The sequence below is a fragment of the Impatiens glandulifera genome, chromosome 1, assembly GCF_907164915.1.
Source record: "Impatiens glandulifera chromosome 1, dImpGla2.1, whole genome shotgun sequence".
Taxonomy (NCBI): Eukaryota; Viridiplantae; Streptophyta; class Magnoliopsida; order Ericales; family Balsaminaceae; genus Impatiens; species Impatiens glandulifera.
The window spans coordinates 22,522,254-22,541,614 of NC_061862.1; the positions used below are offsets into that span (position 1 = coordinate 22,522,254).

The following is a 19,361-nucleotide window of genomic DNA, read 5'->3' on the forward strand; positions in this document are numbered from 1 at the left end:
AATTATCCTTTAATCTTAAAAAATATTTATTTTATTATTTCCTTGTAGTATTTTATCCTTAGATTTTAGTCTAGGGCATATGATAGATCTTTTAAACCGGATAAGACTTGACGTAATGAATAAAAAGTGTAAAAATATTTCTAAAAAAATGACCAAAATATTGTTAATAGAGAACGTTCATTTTTTTTTACGAACATGTAAGACATAGCCAAGGGCGAATTCAGGATTTGTGTATTGACTGGACTGATTTTAATTTTTTAGTAATTAAATTTATCAATAAATACCCCTAATAAAATAAAATAAATATAAAAGATCTAAGAAATGAACGAAATACCCGATTTAATAACAAATTTATATATATATAAATTATCTCGTATTATTGAAAATGTAAAAATAAGACAAGAAAATATATAAAATTTAACAAACTTTTACATATTATTTAAGTTGCAACCTTCTATTTTTTATAGAATAAAATTCATCTATTATAGAATCTGAATCAATATCTTCAACAAGCTCTCGTTCAATATAAATTATCATAGTATCGGCTAAAAACTCTTCTTCCATCTTATTCCGTTGAATAGTTTTCACATGTTTCATTGCTGAAAATGATCTTTCTGTAGTGGCAGTAGAAACTGGTAAAGTCAAAACAAGTCGAATCAATCTATCAATCAAATTATAATTTGATGACTTATTTGTTTCAACTAATCTGCGATACAATTCAATGATGGAAGACATATTTTGAAAATTCTCATTACGAGAAATATCAATTTTATAATGCTGGAGTTGGGATCTCAAATAATGCATTTCTTGTTTACTGAAGTCTCCTGGATAATACTTTTCAGCCAATTTGCAAATATCTTCACCTTTAAATGATTTAAAATTATCTTTAGGGTCCAAAGCAGAACTAAGTTTAAGGAGCTCTACTGCCTCATCACTAAATCTGGAATTCAACTCTTCTTGTTGAAAATCTATCACTGAATTGAAGATATTGAAATGATAGTGTTGTTGAATTACCAACGAATCTTTTTGTTGACATGAACGTCTTGTTGCACTTTTGTATGAAGCATTCAGATCCGGAATTTCAATGTCATGTTGTGTGCAAACCATTTGCACGTATTCTAGGAGATGATCAAATCATTCTTCTCTAAAATTGAAAAGTAGTGCTTTAGTAGTTGATACTAGATCCATGGCATTTATAATATCAAGAGATTTGTTTTGCAAAGCTTGACAAAGCAAGTTTGTAATTCCCATAATTTTTTGCATCATATAAAGTGTGAAAACAAATTCAAAAGATCTCAAAGTTATCAAACAACCACATGCTTCTCCACGTAAAGAACTAGACGATCCTTCTTCCACAATACTTTCAAGAACAGAAATAGTTGCACCAAACATATCAATTAAACTTCAAATAGATTCAAAATGAGAGCTCCATCGAGTTGATCCACTACAATGTAAATTACCAATTTGATTCATTCCTTTACCAGTATCCCGTTCACCCGAAGTAATCATACGATCAATTTCAATAGTTTGAACAGAATGTAACTCAAAATGCCATTTGGAGGAACAACCAATAAGATTAATAATGGTGGATAATTTTGAAAAAAATAGCCAAACAGAAATCTCTTTTGTAGAAGCTCCAACTAATGTTAATTACAACATATGAGCAAAGCAATGTATATAATATGCATATGGACACTTTCGAAGAAATAGAGCTTGAAGTCCATTCCAAGCACCAGACATGTTACTAGCACCGTCGTATCCTTGCCCTCTCATATTGGTGACATTCAAATTATGTCGAGAAAGAACATCTGATATGCTCTTCTTTAATGTTGAAGCAGTAGTATTTGGAACATTAACAATATCAAAGAAACGCTCTCGTAAAATACCCAAACAATCAACAAATCTCAAAATAATTGACATCGGCTCTTTTTTCTTTACTTTATTTGCAAAAATATGCAAAATTTCTTTCTGAATAGTTGGTGAAGTATATGTTGCATTTCTTGGAGCTTTTTCTAATACTATATCACCAATATTAACATTCAATCGACCCATAAGTTTTATCATCTCTATAAAATTACCACAATTTTTAGAAGATGAAGATTCATCATGACCTCTAAATGCACAAGCTTGTAAACTAAGCCATTGAATACTCTCAATTGTTGTCTTAAGTCGTAATCGATTTTTCTGAACTTCATCTAAACTTTGGGCATTCAATATGTTGTCAATATGTCCACTTACTTTCATCAAATCTTCAACACATTTCACTGAATTACTATGTGAGGAAGTAGGACCTCCCACGTGAATTAAAAGTGGACATTTAACTCCATCGTTAACTCTTTTCCAGTTATTAAATCCATCAATAGTGAATGAAGGATTAATATGTGATTTCTCTTGGAAAAGAAAACAAGGAAAACAAAATATTAAATCCTTTGATGAAGAATACTCTAACCAAGGAAACTTTTCAAACCACGAGTATTGAAATCTACGATACTGAGTTTGTGATCCAAACTTAGTTCTTGGATACTCATCTAACTTAGGTTGATACGGACCCATTCTAATATAAGACCGCCTAATTTCATCTTGTTTATTTATTGGATGTTGCCATATAGGAATCCAAATTGCGGGATTTCGTTCAAGATTATTAAGATCAATTTCAACCCTTGGAAAATTTAAAACAGGTTGTTCTTCTTCTATATTAGATGTATAAGATTGAAGATTTACCTCGTTAACCGTAGATGTAGATGAATTTTCTTTATGTTTGAAAAACGACAATAATGTCTTTCTTTTTTTACTCCTTTCATTATCCATTGTAATCCTATTAACAAAAATATAGAATTAAAATAAGAATATATAATTTATACAATTTTATGTTATAAATCAAATTAATTGAGAAAAGGTAAAGAAAACTAACCGAGAGATTCAAAAGAGAGACCAAAGATAGTTGTAGAGAAATTAAATCAAACAATCATAAAAATTTAAATTGATTATGTTCTAAATAAATAATAAAAATGAAAGTTTAAGTATGAATATAAAAAAAATATATAATATAATATAATATAATATAATAATAATATAATTTAATATAATATAATAATAATATAATTTAATATAAATATTATTATAGATATATCATATTCTTATATAAGATATTATATTTAGAGATAGAAAATTTTAGCAAGCTATATATATATATTTATATATATATATTTATATATATATATATCACACTGGACTACTGCCCACCGCTGAGTGCATCCGCCATTGGACATAGCATCGAGACTTTTTCTCAGTTGTAACCTAGCACTAAACCTTTTTTAAATAAATATTTTTTTCAATGAGTGTTTTTAGACTCTCAATAATTTTTAGGCAAATTATTTGGGTGACCCTCTAATTAATTCAATTGTTTATCTTTAGCTCTCGAATTATTTTTTTAAAACAAATCGCTCCTAAAATTTTAGAGATGGTAAATGACCCCTTCTCAAATTTTTTTCGTTAAAAATAACTGCTTTAATTTGAAGCTCTTCAACTATTCTAATCTTTGACTTTTGATTCTCCAATTATTTTGATTGTTAATTATTAACCCTTAAATTATTTATTCAAAACCTCCAACTTATTATTTTAGTACATAATGAGATTCGAAAAACTAAGGTTTCAAGTTATCATCAATATGTTCAACACAAGAATCTTAAATTTAGATTGTGAATTAAATTCAGAAGTCTTGAACTCAAGATCACAAACTAGAGGGAAAAAAAAGCTCCAAGTTCTTTAAGATTGAGAATTTGCTTGAGGATTCGAAACTTAGAGAAGGGACACCATTTCCCATGAACACCCATGCACAAAACTGAAAAGTAAAGATAAACAAAGAATACGAAGGGACCCCGATCAAGGTAATAAATAAGGCATTTAACCTAAAAACTCTGCAATATCCTTATAAGTATGATGTAGCACTTCCTTTATATTGATTATGCATGTGTAGCCAAATGATCGAGGGCAATAACAACTTCCCATTGAAGTCATATGCCCCCAAAGCATAATACATAGTCATTAACAAGTCTCATTCCAATTAAATAGGAATACACCTTATCTTCAGAGTTTCAATTTCATCAAAATCGGATAATTAATAACCATCAAGGTGCAATCGAAGTATCAATGATACTCAGCCAAATTATGTCAACTGTTAGCGGGAAAGTGAAATTGGAATTTGTTGCAATAGTAAAGAGGCGAGTGGAAGAAGAAGTTATATGTAAAAATCTATGAGGTAGGTTTAATGGGAAAAAATATGAAAAAGGAGATTGACCAATAGTGACTATTTCTGAAAGTTTGTGTGACGATTTATTTAAAAATTTAATTTAATGAATAAATATATACAAGTGTTCGGAATATAAAATTGATTGTGATAGGAAAAAGTTAGATGTCTTATTGAGTCAAAACTTGTAAAAAAAGTCCCTGTTAATTTATTGACTTATTTAAAAATTAGAAGCATCAATTTATTATATATTTCTTTGAAGATATATATATAGAGTGATTTTTATGGGTACATGTATATTCTTATCATGATCTTAAAAAAATCAACTAAACAAGATTCCCTTTTAATCATAACCTTGTGGAAGTTTTCAATTAGGTTTATTTGATAAAATATTAATTTTGTTCATTAATATTCAAGTTTCACATGTTTTGAAACACTTCAGTCCGAAGAGTTGGTGCAGCAGCTGAACTAGGAACCAATTCACAAATAAATTTTATTTTTTTAATTTATCAAACTAACCTATTTTTTTAATTTATTTCCAAACTAACCTCTTTACTATTTAAACTTGATTTTTTTTAATTAATTTATTTATTTTACCATTTAAATTTTAAACTCATTATTAAATATATATATATATATATTGTTTTATTAAAATATTTAAATTACTACTTTATAAATTTAATTATTTATATTTATATTTCAATTATTATTTTATATAGAAAAAATTAAGTTTCATCCAATATTATATAATTGAGAATCATTTTATATAATGAGAAAAACATTACAAAAACACGATCGTTTAAAGTGTCACCAAATAAAATCGATACATAATAACGAGATTAAGCATTTCTGAAACAATAATAAAAATATAAGACACAAATGTTCATAAAAGCTAGTGTTAATAATTTCATAAATACTATTTGAGAAAAAGAAAAACCAACAAAATCAAAACCATCTTATTCAAACTGAGATGGATAACTCACGAAAAAACATAACTTTTTGAGGTGCGATCAAGAAAGTTATACGAGTTGTAGCCAACAATGTCTTGAACAAAACGTCATTAATCTAGAAAATGATGATTGTAATCATTTTTATAAATTATGAAATTATTTTTTGAAACTGTCCTTATTTTTCGTTAAATTTACCAAACTAACATATTTTTGTTAATTATTCCCAAACTAACTTACTTTTATTATTCAAATTCATTTTTTAATTAATATATTTATTTTATCATTTAAACTCATTATTAAATATATATATATATATATAAATTATTATTTTATTAAAATATTTAAATTATTATTTTTATAAATTAAATTATTTATAATATATATTTATATTTCAATTATTATTTTATATAAAAAAATAAGTTTCATCCAATATTATATTATTGAGAATCATTTATATATAATGACAAAAACATTACAAAAATACGATCATTTAAAGTGTTACTAAGCAAAATTGAAACAAAATAATGAGATTAAGCATTTCAGAAACAATAATAAAAATATAAGATACAAATATTCATAAACAAACAAACCTAACATAAAATCTAGTATTAAAAATTTCATAGATACTTAAAAAGTATTTGAGAAAAAAGAAAAATCAACAAGGTCAAAACCATCTTATTCAAATTGAGATGGGTAATTAAAAAAAAAACATAACTTTTTGATGTGCGACCAAGAAAGTTATACGAGACGTAGCTAATAATGTCTGGAGCAAAACGTTGATAATCTAGAGAATGATGTTTGTAATCATTTTTATGAATTATTATATTATTATGGTTAATATATGTTAAATTTAATAGTATTTATTAATTATGTAGGAGAATGGTAGAGTAAATATTTATTATATTATATAAATAATAATTGAAATGTAAATATATATAATAAAATAAAAATAATTAAATTTTTAAAAATAATAATTTAAAATATATATCAAAAATATAAATAATAAAAATTATAAAAAATAATAATTTAAATATATATATATATATATATCAAAATATAAATAATTAAATTTATAAAAGTATTAATTTAAATATTTTAATAAAAATAATAATTTAAATATATATATATAATTTAATAATGAGTTTAAATATAAATAAATAAGTTTTAAAAAAAAAATAATTGTGTTTATAGTAAATTAGGTTATTTAAAAATAATTAACAAATTAGGCAAATTCAATATAGTTTCACTCTTTCTCTCAAAAAAAAATGTTTTGTATTATTTTGATAGGTTTCTTTGAATTTTTTTTTGTTTTTTAATATAAAAATATTATTTTAGTCATAATCTAAGTATTATAATATTATTTGATATTCAATTCAATAAAAAAAATTATGTTTATTATTTTTTTCAATTATTATTATTAAAAGATATAAATATTAATTTGTTATGATTAATAATAAATCATATACCATCAATCAATTTATATGCCGTTAAAAATGTTCTTGAAAAATAGTGTTTCTATAAACTTTTTTTTATGGTATATAAAGACCTTATTTTATTTAAAATAAATATATATATATATATATAATTGAATTTTGATAATAATTTTATTAAACAAAATTATATAACAAAGTTATTTAAGTTCATATAAAATAAATTTGAACAAAATTTAATTATACAATACACTTTTTACGGGAAAGACAATCAAACGTTCCCTTATAATATTTATAAAATAAATTTAAAAAAATTTCATGGATATTTATTATAAAATATAATTTATAACTTTTTTATTTTAATTAGTTTGATCTTTATTTTTAATTTCATAAAATTTAATATAAAATAATTATTATATTAATATGAATAATATAATACATATAAAATTAATATACATATAAATAAACTTATAAATTAAAAATTAAAAATTAATTTTCAATACCTATTATTTATCATTTTTCTCGAAATAACTAAGATTTGAGGTTTTTTAAAAGATTTAGAAGAAGAAAAAAATAATAATTTATGATGATTTTGAGAAAATAATAATTATTTTTGATAAAAAAAAATTTAAAAGGTATTGATATATATAAATAAAATAAAAAATAATAATTTAAAATAAAAAATATTTTAGTATTTTGATAAATGAAATGAGTGATATAATTATTAAGAAGTAATTGATTAAAAAATTGATTTTGATTGAATTCTTTTACAAACCAAAGAAAAAAGACCATAGTTTATAGACTCACGATAGAAAAATCTATTTCTTTTTTCTTTTAAGACAATATATATTATTAGATAATTTCTTAAAACATTCTATAACTATTTTCAAATAAGTCTCAAATCTATCTAAATGAATTTTTTTTATTTAACAATATATTTTATAATAATATAAATATTTTTTTAATATACACTGATATTATAAGATTAAATAAATAATTTTTTATTGTTTGGTTGTTACAATAAATATATATATATATATATTATATTTTATGAATTTATTTATATATATATATATATAAAATAATTAATAATTTAAAACATCAATATAAAAATATTGAGTTAAATATATTAATATTTTATTTTAATAATTAATTAAAAATATTATTCTATATATTAATTTTTTTATTATAAAATATCTGATATAATGTTATTTTTTTTTATAATTAATAATTATTAAATAAAAATAATAATTAAATTGTTATTCTGAAAGAGATATCTTATTAGACTATGAACAGATCAGTCGTCTGTTTTATTATTATTATTATTATTATAATTCGGAAATTCTTTGTAATAAAATTAAAAAAATAAAGGAAAAACAGAAGTTAAATCTCTCATAAACGAAAACTGAATCAAACTGAATAAGAGAAGGGGAAAGAACAACACTTTATTACAAGTGGTCAATATCATTCAAACAATATGTGATCTTGAAAATGAGTGAAATCAAATCCATCAATGAAATATCATCACAAACAAAAGCCCATTAGGGATTAAAGGTTACAAATGGGTTAGGGTTAGTAAAAGTAAAATCTGGATTTATGACTTCGGGACATCCATCACTGGATTATGTTTTGTTCTTCATAAAACCCAGATCCAACGAGCTACAAACTACCAAACCCTAATCACAATTTTAATATGGACTTCAAATAATTGACAAAGCATACAGAAAGTAGACACAGAGACGAACCGCGGCGGCGGCGACAGGAACGAGGACGCGATCGATTCTGGGTTACGTTTTCCGTGTACGAATCCTAGGATAAAACAAAATGTAAGTAAAATTGCAGTGATAAGAGGTGATCAGTTATTGTAATGAGTTAACAATACATTGGATATCTCGTTTTCTAATAAGATTGAAACTTTTTTCTAGCTGCTCTTTCACTTGTGATTTTGATGCATAGTGGTTAAGAATTGGAATACATTGAATACCTCGTTTTTTAATAAGATTGAAACTTTTTTTCTAACTGCTCTTTCACTTGTGATTTTAATGCATGATAGTGTTATAGATTCAGATGAGAACTAGACTGATTCATAGATTTGAGATTGGATGAGGAGAGAAAACCTTAATTGATAGGGTTTGAAATACAATAAAATAAAATCTAGCTAGAGTATTCAACTAACTTTAAATTTTAACTAAAACATATCGACTACCCGCGTTATTTGTACCCGCGTTATTCTTGTAACCGTCAAAGATCCCAACGGGTCATTAACCCTAACCCTAATATTTACCCTAGTATCAAATTTTTCGCAGTTTTTCTTATTTCTTACATGTAAGCTAAATGAAGTGAATTGATTTCTACCTTTGCAGATTCCCTTTAAGTACTGTTTATGTGAAGAACAAAAGGTTTTACATGGGAAGGAATACAAGTCTATTTAAAATCAATTATGGACTTTCCACTTGATTGCTTATATTTGATTTTTGAAAGGCTGGACAGCGACTCAGATCGTAAATCTTTTGGCTTGACTTGTCATCGCTGGCTTGATGTTGAAAGTTCCAGTCGTCGTTCTCTAGAATTGAATTGCTTAATAGATGTACCCAGTAAATCCTACAAGACCAGCATTGGTTATCAAATTTGTAGATTGCTACTCCGTTTTCGTCACCTAAGATCATTCACCCTCACAGGATGGTCCGAATTGACTGACTCAGACTTAGCACTGTTGGCATTGTGCAGCTCAACATTGCAAGCTCTTCACATATGGTGTTCTTCTACAATAACTGACAGTGGGATGTCATTCATTGCATCTGTGTTGCCTTCTTTGTCCATCATTACTTTCGCCGCTTCCCATGTTACTGATACTGGACTCTATATTTTGACTAGAACTTGCACCGGATTGAAGGACATCAACCTGTCAGGCTGTAGGGATATTACCGACCTAGGAATCAGTTATCTTATTATGAATTGCCGTCAACTTCAATCATTGAGAGTATCTTGTTGCAGTAACATCACAGGCTTGGGCTTTAAGGATTGTTGGAAGACTCTAACCTGTCTTGAAGTGGAATCCTGCAATCTTTTTCCCGAGGGCATAAAGGAAATTTTGAGTGGGGGTGCACTTGAATATCTAAACCTCTCTTTTTACACTGGAATGCATGCAGATGGGATGACCTTTATTGGGAGGGGGCAAGCGTCCAGATTGAGAGTTCTCGACTTAAGGAAGTGTAAACTGGTTGGGGACGAGACGGTTGCAGTTATTGCGAAGGGGTGCATTTTTCTGCAAGAGTGGCACTTAGGTTTTTGCCTCCGAATTGGGCTTCCTGGCTGGGAATCAATTGGATTGAACTGCCAGAGCTTGGAGAGGCTTCATGTGAACAGATGCACCAAATTATGTGTAGTGGGGATGCAAGCCTTGAGGGATGGATGCCAACGACTTTCAATTCTCTACACTGGTACTCCGAATTCTCGTTTGTCTTTACTTGCTCGGGAGGTGTTCCAATCGAAACCTAATGTTGAGTTGAGTAATGACGAAGTAAAACGCATTATCCCTGAAGAGGCGTTCTTCACGCTATAGAAGTTATAAACATCTTGAAGTAGAATTCACTGATAAGCTCTTTCCAAAGGTATGATAGATTTTCAGTTCACAAATACATTTTATTACAAATTTCACAGAAAACATGTCTTGATTGGCTTCAAGCGACTTCCATTTCTAATTTATCTGCTATTGCTATGGAAACATTCCATTGTCCCTAGATTTCATTAAACTTAAAAGGGTTCAGAGACGTCAAATATGTATGGATTTCATTTCCTTCTTTGGGTACATCTCATTGTGTGTTTTGCAATGACAATATACATATGACTTTGTTTTTAGTTTGGATTTCTTATGGTTTCAAATTTGACTATACGGTTTTGTTTTTTATATCTTGATGTTTGTGAGTCTATGAGTTATCCCTGTTTTTGATTATTTATGTCTCGTAAATTTATTAGTTAGTTATATATTTGAAATTCTCTGAACAAACCAATTTAATAGAGGAGCTCCTCAATGTTTGATAACCCATTTTGCAAATAAAATTGTTTCAACCCTATTACATAATTATCGTTCATGATTTGAGTTCATTTGGTAACCTATTTTGCAAATAAAATTGTTTCAACCCTATTACATCATTTATGTTCATGATTTATTGAGTTTATTTGGTACTGTGATTTTTTCTAAAGTTTAATAACATAATCTATAAAAATTTCAAAAAATTATATTTTTCCTCAAATTCCAAATAATAACAAGAGCCATAATTTAGTCTCTAAGTTTTTTTTTTGATTTTTTTACTCAGTTTATTTCTAGGGGTATGCTAACATGATCACCTTTTAAACCAGAACATTTTTGTCAAACTATTAACACATTCTTCATAATCAAACATGAAACATTTAATTTCTTATGTAAGATCATTACCACTTAAGTTGTTAGCTGGTCTAAAGAAATATGATCAGTGTCCATTTAATCTAGTATCATGCAAACGAAAACATAGGTACATGTTAAAAGTCATGGTTGGTGGAGATTTTGATTTTGTGTCAAATAAAAAAGAAATGAATTGATTGAAATATAGATCAAGGTTCCCAAAACGAGACCAAAAAGTATTCATTCATATAAGAAATTCATCAACAAGCTCAAAGATATATAATAAAGCAAGACATAAGAAGCTGGGTAAAGTTTTTGAAAACCAACCTATGATGCTCCTTATCTTACAAACTCAACCACCCAAAGGCAGAGAGTTCACACCTTCAGCTTTCCTTTTACTCTCATTTCATTCACTTCTGTAGTGACCAAATCACTTCTAACTAGAACCCTCACCCCATGCGTTGTCCCAAGCACCACCATTTGGAGCGGTTTTTGGTCCTTCAATGTAGTTTCCAGCCCCATTGTGAGGGCCCATATGAGGTTCAGCTCCGGCTGGATGCACTTTCTTTGGTGGTGTTCTTACTCCCAACAGTCTCAACACAAATCTAGCAAGTTCTCCATATAACATGCCCGATCGATCACAAAGCTGCACAGGATAGACAAATCACAAAATTTATGTATTTGTGTTGATTCCTGGAGGACATATATAAGTTAAGTGTACCTGAAGAAGGGCGCTCATGAACATGTGAAATGCCTGCGTGTTCTGGTCTATCAGCATTGCAACCCGACCAAAAAAGTTCACCACACCTTCCATCTAACATGAAAAAAATTAAAAAGTGTTACTAATAAAATTTAGTAATGGACCAATTTGCCAACACTTTTATAAACAATATGATATCACAATTTCAAACAGAACTTAATATTACCACTCGCAAGAAGGATATCCAAAAACCAGGTGGAGATGGCGGACCACCATATGGATTATTAGGATCTTGATTGCCATATGGGTCACCCGCTCCCATTCCCATTCCATAACCGCCGCCCATTTGGCCGCCAAAGCCACTGTTATACATTCCACCACCACCATACATCCCAGAACCGCCTCCGTAAAGGCTACTACCGCCATATCCTCCTCTATTATACATGCTGTTTCCATACATTCCTCCACCATACATCCCCCCTCCTCCATATGAACCGCTCAATCCAGAGCCATAGCCTGAGCTATAGTTCATTGTTGAACCATATCCTCCTACACCTACCATGTAACTTAATAATTAGAAACAAACTCAACCAAAAAATGATGATCAAATAAAAACAAGAAGATAAAATAATAACACCTCCATAAGTGGTGCTACCGTAAGTCTGCTGCTGTTGTTCCCATGGCCTTGTAGGCACAGGCCTTCCAAGCGAATTTGTGTTTATAGTAGTAGTTCCAGTCCTGTTGGCTGAAGAGACAATTTCACCAGGTTTTGCTGTTCCTGAAGCTTCCACAACATCACTTGTGCTTCCAGGAGATGGAGGCTTGAACGGTGTTGGACCCGACGAACCTGCTTGGTCCCATGGCTTCGGAGGAGGACCACCACCTGTATTGAAATAGAATCATATACCATAGATAAACAAAAACACTATCTTACAATCTATTCATCAATTTAATAACCTAAATTCTCGGAATTTGCTATCAAATCAAGTATTCAGAATCAGAATCAGAACCCGAGAATTCTATGAATCCAGAAGTATGTTAAACATCAACTAACCAAAATAGATGATACCCAATTACTGTTTTCTATCTATGAATCTTAATCAGGGAGTTAAGTATAATCCGAAAGAACACATAAACAGCTACAAACTTCCGTTCCTTTCCCCAGAAATAAAATTGAAGCTTAGGGAGGAAAGAGTCGTTAATATAAGTGATGAATTGAAAAACGAAGTCAATAATTATCTCTAAGATGATCGGGTCGGTGGCAAGAGGAAACGGGTTTCCAGAAATCAAATCAATGAAATCGAAAAGAAGAAAGGGTTAGGTTTGAAAATCGACTTTCGTAAAAGAAAGAAATGAGATGAATTTCACAAACCATTCGGCTGGGAATTAGAAGATGCCATGGCGATCGATGGGGAGAAGAAATTCCACCAAGATGTCTAACATGTGAGAGAGAGAAAGTGAAGACCAGACAGTCGTCGTAGGATTTAGCATTACCCACTTTTTTCTGGTAAGAACTGAAATAAAAAAAAAAAAAAAAATATCGGTGACAAGAGAAACAAATATAAAAATAAAAGAAAATAATGTCGTGTAAAATTTACGATTTTAGGCCTGATCACATCGGGAATATAAATAAATTTGGCCCTCAAACTTTTAACTAATCATCAATTGAACCCCCTATACTTTCACACACAAAAAAAGGTTGTCTTTATCTCGTGACACATCCAGTTACCTGCTTCTAGAGCTATAGGTTGGTTTAGAAATATCTAACTTTTTTTTTATTATTATTATGACAACCAAAACGGGTTCAATGTTATATGTTATAAATGAGAGAAAAAAATGTAATAATTTTAAATTTTAATATGATCGAAATTTTTTAAATTTGGATAAGTTCTATTTTTTGAATTGAAACGAATCTAAGAATTTCAGTTTGGGTGGTTTGAAAATTTTAAATAGATTTAAATTTTTTTTAATGAGATTGAATAAAATAAAGAAAAAATTATGAATAAAAACGAATAAAATAGATTAATGTGTATTTAGTATTTTTTTATTTATATAAGAAAATTGTAAATAAAAATGAAAAAACAAAATTAAGGAGTTTTTTTAAGTATTTTATATTTGTTTGAGTTTAAGACAATCTCAACTTTAACCTATTTCCGTCCCAAAAAAATCATTTTTTAATATATATATAATAAAATATTAAAAAATATATGTTAAGAAACATAAAAAAAATTAATAAAATATAATAAAAAAATTTAAAATTCAATTTGTAACGAGTAAAATAATTAAAAGTAGTCCAAGTAACCACATTTAAGATATGATTATAACAAAATATTTTTGTTAAAATATAAATTGATAAAATAATTATTGACTACACAAAAAATAATTATTTTTTATTAAATGACTTTTTTATATATATTTTTATTGAATGAATGAGTTTGTCCATGTGATCATTAATTTAGACTAAAAAACAAAAAATAAGGAGAAAAATTTTAAAAACACTAAATAATCCCATTAAAATCTTAAAAAATAACAAAAATTTAAATAATTATTATAATCAAACAAAACTAAAATAATATATGTAACGTCTCTTTCTCTCTCTCTCAAACATTATTCAAAAAGTCCAATATTCTATCATCAACCCCTTCTTGCTAAATTGTATATATATAAATTTAAAAATAAATTATGGATGAGTAAGGCCCACCTCATTCATAAGTTTCAATTGACCATGCATGGATTCTTTGATTATTCTTTCAAAAATTCTTTATTTATTTATTTTCAAATCATCCACCATATTGTTTCAAATCGTCTACATCATTCAATCCATTTGACCTAAAAGTCGTCGACATTTTATGTATTAATTGAAAACAAAAGAGATTTTACAAAAGAGTCAACATGATATTGGCAAGGTCGCAATGAAGAATAATATAATCAATGAATTATTCCCTCTTCAAACAAATAATGCATCTATTAGCAATATGACATTATTTATTTTTTAAATGTCAAAACTTTTTTAATAATAACTTCCCAACTAAAAAACAGAATTTTTGTTGAAGTTTTTTATTTTCACAATTTTTTTCAAGTAAATCAGGATAGAGTCTTTTGGAGTGACGAATAATAGATTAACTAGTTTTAAAATTAGGAGGGTCTGTCAGAAAAAAATTATCGTAGTTTTTTAGGTCGATCGAAACATGTGTAAGAACATCTACAAGGAGAGTCCGTTTCTCGTCTTTTTTTTTGATGAAAAATTTTCTATTTAAATAAAATCTTTAAACAATTAGATTAGATGCGAGACGAAAACATTTTGTCACTTTAACCTCATTTTTATTATAGGATCGCAAAAAGGTCAAAAAAAAAAAAGTTGCCACTTATTATTTCTGAAATCGATTTTATTAACATTGTACACCATAAAAATGAGATTGATGAAACTTCTCACTTTTTAGTGATATATCCACATAAATGAGAAGGGTGAAACTTCTCCTTTTTAGTGTTATAACCGCATAGACTTCTACCAATAAATTTTCTCAAAGAAATACATCTTTTCGTTATCTCGAGAATCTGTTCTAACCAAAAGGAATGCATGGGGCTTAAGCCCGCCCAACCAATTTTATATTTTTTTAAAATAAAGACTTATTATTAAAGGTGAAAGAGATTTGGTCAATTAAAGGAGAAAGAGATCTAGATGAGTTGGTGTCATAATTAATAATTAAGAAGAATTCATTATTTATTTATTTATTTTTGTTAAACTTTGTTTGATTATAAATTTATAATTATTTGATGAGACTTAAAATTTGAAAGAGGTTGTTAGATGTGTTTAATAGGCTCAAGTTCACTTTTTTTTTTATTAAAATAATGTCAAATTACTATAATTTCATAATATTTTCAAACTAATTTAATTTTAGAGGAAATATTTACTTATTTTTACCCTTAAAATTTTAAGCTAATTTTATTTTAAGTTCGTCTCAAAAAAGTTTAAGCCTACCCCTAACTTCAAATTCTGGATTCTATCCCTGCTTGACAATGATTGCTTTTCTTCTATAAGGCTTGTATTGTCGTTGAAAAATCTTCACAATCATCTACGGAGAAGCAAAATATTAAAAAGGGAGAAGTTCTTGATTTCGAATTCATCGACAACTAAGTCAAAACTTTGTTATGTCTCGTCTCACCGGTTTGTATAGATTATATAACTAACTAAAACCGAGTTGAAATTCAACCTAAGATTTGAAGATTTTGTAAAAACATTGTTTACGTTAGGAAAATTTGAACTCAACCTATCCATTACACCTACTACGTTACTTAATTTGCTTAGGGATTTATTTAAGTGAGGATATTAATGTTGGAATTTTTAAATTAATTCTATAAATTCTATTAATGAATGGAAATTAGAATATGGGTAATAAAATTAAATCAATTTCATGTGAAATTCAAATGTGAATTATAGGATGAAATTTGATCCAAATGTTTGAATTAATTAATTTAAATTAATTAATCAAAATGCCTTGATGACCAATTAACAAAATGTTGTTAATTTGTAGTGTGACTTACTTGAGTTTGTTATTATTATTAATTGTTATGATAATTTAATATTATTATTAACAGATTAAAAAACCATGTAACGTGAGTATTGCAAAATAAATGTCTTCATTAATTTTGGCAAACAATTATCCTTCATTAAGAAGAAATATTAAGGCAAATGAAGAGGCAAGCAATGCCAACCGTTGGATCAATTGATGATTTAATTAACAGTTTATTATTTCAACAATCTAAATAGGCATTCTATCCCACACCATTCGATGGACAAAAAACCACATCACTTCTTCATTTTCATTCTTTCTCACTCTAGAATTCCAAAAGTCTTCTTCTTGTTTGTGAGTGTTCTTCGAGTTCCGTGTTCGATTTTTCCGTTGAAACCCGGTGATAGTTCAGGTACTTTATCAAGCTCGTTGTGTAGTGATTTCGGTGCTGAATCACTACTAGATTCGTTGTACCCTGGGAGACAGCCATCTGTGATAAGCTCTAGCACATGGGGAGACGGTGGAACTGTTTTAAGGGAAATGTGCTAAGCACATGCCTCGAATCAACAATTTTATCTGGTGATTTCGTTCTTTGTAACATTGTATTTATTTCATCTATTTGTAACACAATTTATATATATATTTCTGTTATTTCAAAACAAGATTTCTAACAATCTTAAAACAGTTCCTTTGTGCTAAGCTATTTAAGAGCTTGCACCATCGAATATATTTTTTGTCTTTGATGTTTCAGAAATACTAGTCGCGGTGTTGCGGAAGAGATGATATTCATTTCGAAAAAAAATGGAAAAGATTCATATCAAGGAATCAACAAATAAAGATAAGTCTTTATTGCATATAAATATGTTTGATTATTAACACATATGTTCTTATGCTGTTAAAGCTTAGTTTTATAAGCTAATATATTTTGATATGAAAATTTTCTCAAGAACATTAATTTGTATATTCATTATACAAATGTTATATAGAAAATAAATTAGAACACAATAATTTAATTTGTTCTAGTCTTATTTAAAGATTTGTTTGGTTATTAAAATTATTAATAATAATGAATGAAAATAAGAAAGTAACTAATATGTTAGCTTTCAATTTTTATAAAATTTATGGTGTTAAAATTAATTATAATTGAAACATATGGTTTCAGTTTTAAAATAATTAATTATAATATATACCTTCTTTTTAATTAAACAATATAATTAATAAGAATATGGTAGGATGATTTAATAAATAAAGAGAGATGATATCTTTATTTATACATTTTTTATATATTACATTTTATTATGATAATAAGTTATGGTTTTAAATGTGTATATATTCATTGTTTGACAGAGTTTAAGTCAAAAAGAAGAGAAAGTTAAGTTTCTCTAAAAAGAAGACAAAAGGTCGTAAACAGTAATATAACATTGAAAGGGTGCATTGGCGCAGTGGTTCAAAGTTTAGACATAATGATGCGTGGAGGAAAAGAGGTCATGTGTTCGAATCCAGCTAGTCTGATGATTTCTTTTGTAGAAATCAGATTTGTTAAAATGACAGTGGTCATTGATGTTAAAAACCATTCCAATTTCTTGTGTAGAAATTATGAGTTGAATGGGGGTAGTCTATAAATCGGACTAGCTAAAATGACTTTAGTCGTCATTGATATTGAAACCATTCAAATTTCTTGTGTAGAAATTATGAGATGAATGGGATAGTCAATGATTTCTTTGTAGAAATCAGACTTGTTAAAGGTATTGATGTTGAAACCATTCCAATTTCTTGTAGAAATTATAAGATGAATGGATAGTCAATGATTTTTTGGTAGAAATATGACTCCTTAAAATGACTCTATCCATTGATGTTGGAGATGAATGGTGTAGTTAATGATTTCTTTATAAAATTCAGACTTGAGTCTTGATGTGAAAATCATTATAATTTTCTTGTGTAAAAATTATGAGATTAATGTGTTCATAATGATTTCTTATAAAAAAAAACATGATTTGTCTAAATGACATTAATTATGAATGTTGAAATCATTATAATTTCTTATGTAGAAATTATGAAATAAATTGAGTATAGAAATTTTAATTTCTTAAGATTAAATAAGTTGTTTGTGTTAGAACTTATTCTAATCATGCATTGAAAGAGACAATTATGTAAGTCGAAATATTTTCGCAAGAATTATCTCGGTGAGAATGATCCACCTAGATTTGTTTTGAGCATTGCCGCTTCACGTGGATTATCGTTCATAACACGATAATGTAATTACTTCGATTAAGACATGAGGTACATTTGTAGTTATGTTTTATTTGATCATATTGCTAATTGATTATTAATATAAATCATGCATATTAGCTAATAATATGATGATTCATGTTATTCATAATAAGTATGATTATCTAGAAATTTATATATATATATATATAAATTAAGATTTATTTTCTATCTATTTTATTTTAATAGATAATTTTGAAATTTGTCACAAATCATGTGTTCTTTAATTGGCAAAGAATTGTTATAGAATGTTAAAGGTCATCTAATTAATTAAGAAACGAATAATTGATGACATGAATATTTATTTTTATAATTAGTTAGTTTTATATTCGATTAAAGATAAATGATCAACATTCTAATTAAGTGTAATAATTAATATTCTAATTAATTATTATGTATTTTTTAAACGGTATTTTTAATGATAAATGAAGTTGTATATATATTTGTTTAAGAATATATATGACATATTATTTATCTGATTACGTTTCTATGTTATTGACTATATATATATATTATAGTTGTTTTGTCATCGTGGTGACTAAAATGAAAGAAGAATAATATATAATATCATATATATGGATATATTAATTTTGGTTTAAATATATTTGATAATTTTGAAATCAAATAATTACAAGCAAAGTATTGTTTGATTTGAGAATAATGTGGCAAACGTGCCGATATTCCGGGATGCAAACGTGCAACCGGAAATAAATGTTTAAGCGACTTTGGTCAAAGATGCTTAAAACATTATGATTTATTTTGTATAAATCATGTGATATGGTGAATATTTATTTGATTAAATATTCTAATTTCTTTTATAGAAATTAAGTGTTGAAATAAATATTTTAATTGATTAAATATTTTAATTTCTTATG

The 19,361-nt window shown here is 27.3% G+C and overlaps 3 protein-coding genes across 5 annotated transcripts; 1 reads left to right on the plus strand and 2 right to left on the minus strand.

Moving 5' to 3' along the window:
* Nucleotides 1–1,650: 1,650 nt before the first annotated feature.
* On the minus strand, nucleotides 1,651–2,808 carry LOC124921002 (zinc finger MYM-type protein 1-like). Its single transcript, XM_047461602.1, has one exon. The coding sequence runs from the start codon at nucleotides 2,806–2,808 to the stop codon at nucleotides 1,651–1,653; it is 1,158 nt and encodes a 385-aa protein (XP_047317558.1).
* A 5,306-nt stretch (nucleotides 2,809–8,114) lies between these two features.
* Nucleotides 8,115–10,533, plus strand: LOC124920985 (F-box/LRR-repeat protein 12-like). Its single transcript, XM_047461577.1, has 2 exons — nucleotides 8,115–8,452; nucleotides 8,990–10,533. Exon 2 carries the CDS (start codon nucleotides 9,067–9,069, stop codon nucleotides 10,186–10,188), a length of 1,122 nt encoding a protein of 373 aa, XP_047317533.1. The 5' UTR covers nucleotides 8,115–8,452; nucleotides 8,990–9,066; the 3' UTR covers nucleotides 10,189–10,533.
* A 652-nt stretch (nucleotides 10,534–11,185) lies between these two features.
* LOC124920986 (peroxisomal membrane protein 13-like) lies at nucleotides 11,186–13,216 on the minus strand. Of its 3 annotated transcripts, none has more exons than XM_047461581.1 (5): nucleotides 13,080–13,216; nucleotides 12,363–12,590; nucleotides 11,934–12,256; nucleotides 11,729–11,821; nucleotides 11,186–11,653 (listed from the first exon to the last, which is right to left on the minus strand). In XM_047461581.1, the coding sequence occupies exons 1-5, from the start codon at nucleotides 13,105–13,107 to the stop codon at nucleotides 11,444–11,446; spliced, it is 882 nt and encodes a 293-aa protein (XP_047317537.1). In that variant the 5' UTR covers nucleotides 13,108–13,216; the 3' UTR covers nucleotides 11,186–11,443. The 3 variants fall into 3 exon arrangements, with proteins under 3 accessions (XP_047317537.1, XP_047317535.1, XP_047317534.1); XM_047461579.1 differs by having other exon boundaries at nucleotides 12,345–12,590; XM_047461578.1 differs by having other exon boundaries at nucleotides 11,934–12,262; nucleotides 12,345–12,590.
* Nucleotides 13,217–19,361: the final 6,145 nt, after the last annotated feature.

What these genes read in the sequence shown, in the direction of transcription:
- LOC124921002 (XM_047461602.1), bottom strand. Translation starts at nt 2,808, where the DNA reads ATGGATAATGAAAGGAGTAAAAAAAGAAAGACATTATTGTCGTTTTTC.
- LOC124920985 (XM_047461577.1), top strand. Translation starts at nt 9,067, where the DNA reads ATGGACTTTCCACTTGATTGCTTATATTTGATTTTTGAAAGGCTGGAC.
- LOC124920986 (XM_047461578.1), bottom strand. Translation starts at nt 13,107, where the DNA reads ATGGCATCTTCTAATTCCCAGCCGAATG. An exon ending in CGGTAGCACCACTTATGGAG is followed by an intron (nt 12,263 to 12,344) that starts GTGTTATTATTT and finishes GTTACATGGTAG; the next exon opens with GTGTAGGAGGATATGGTTCA. An exon ending in TCATGAGCGCCCTTCTTCAG is followed by an intron (nt 11,654 to 11,728) that starts GTACACTTAACT and finishes TATCCTGTGCAG; the next exon opens with CTTTGTGATCGATCGGGCAT.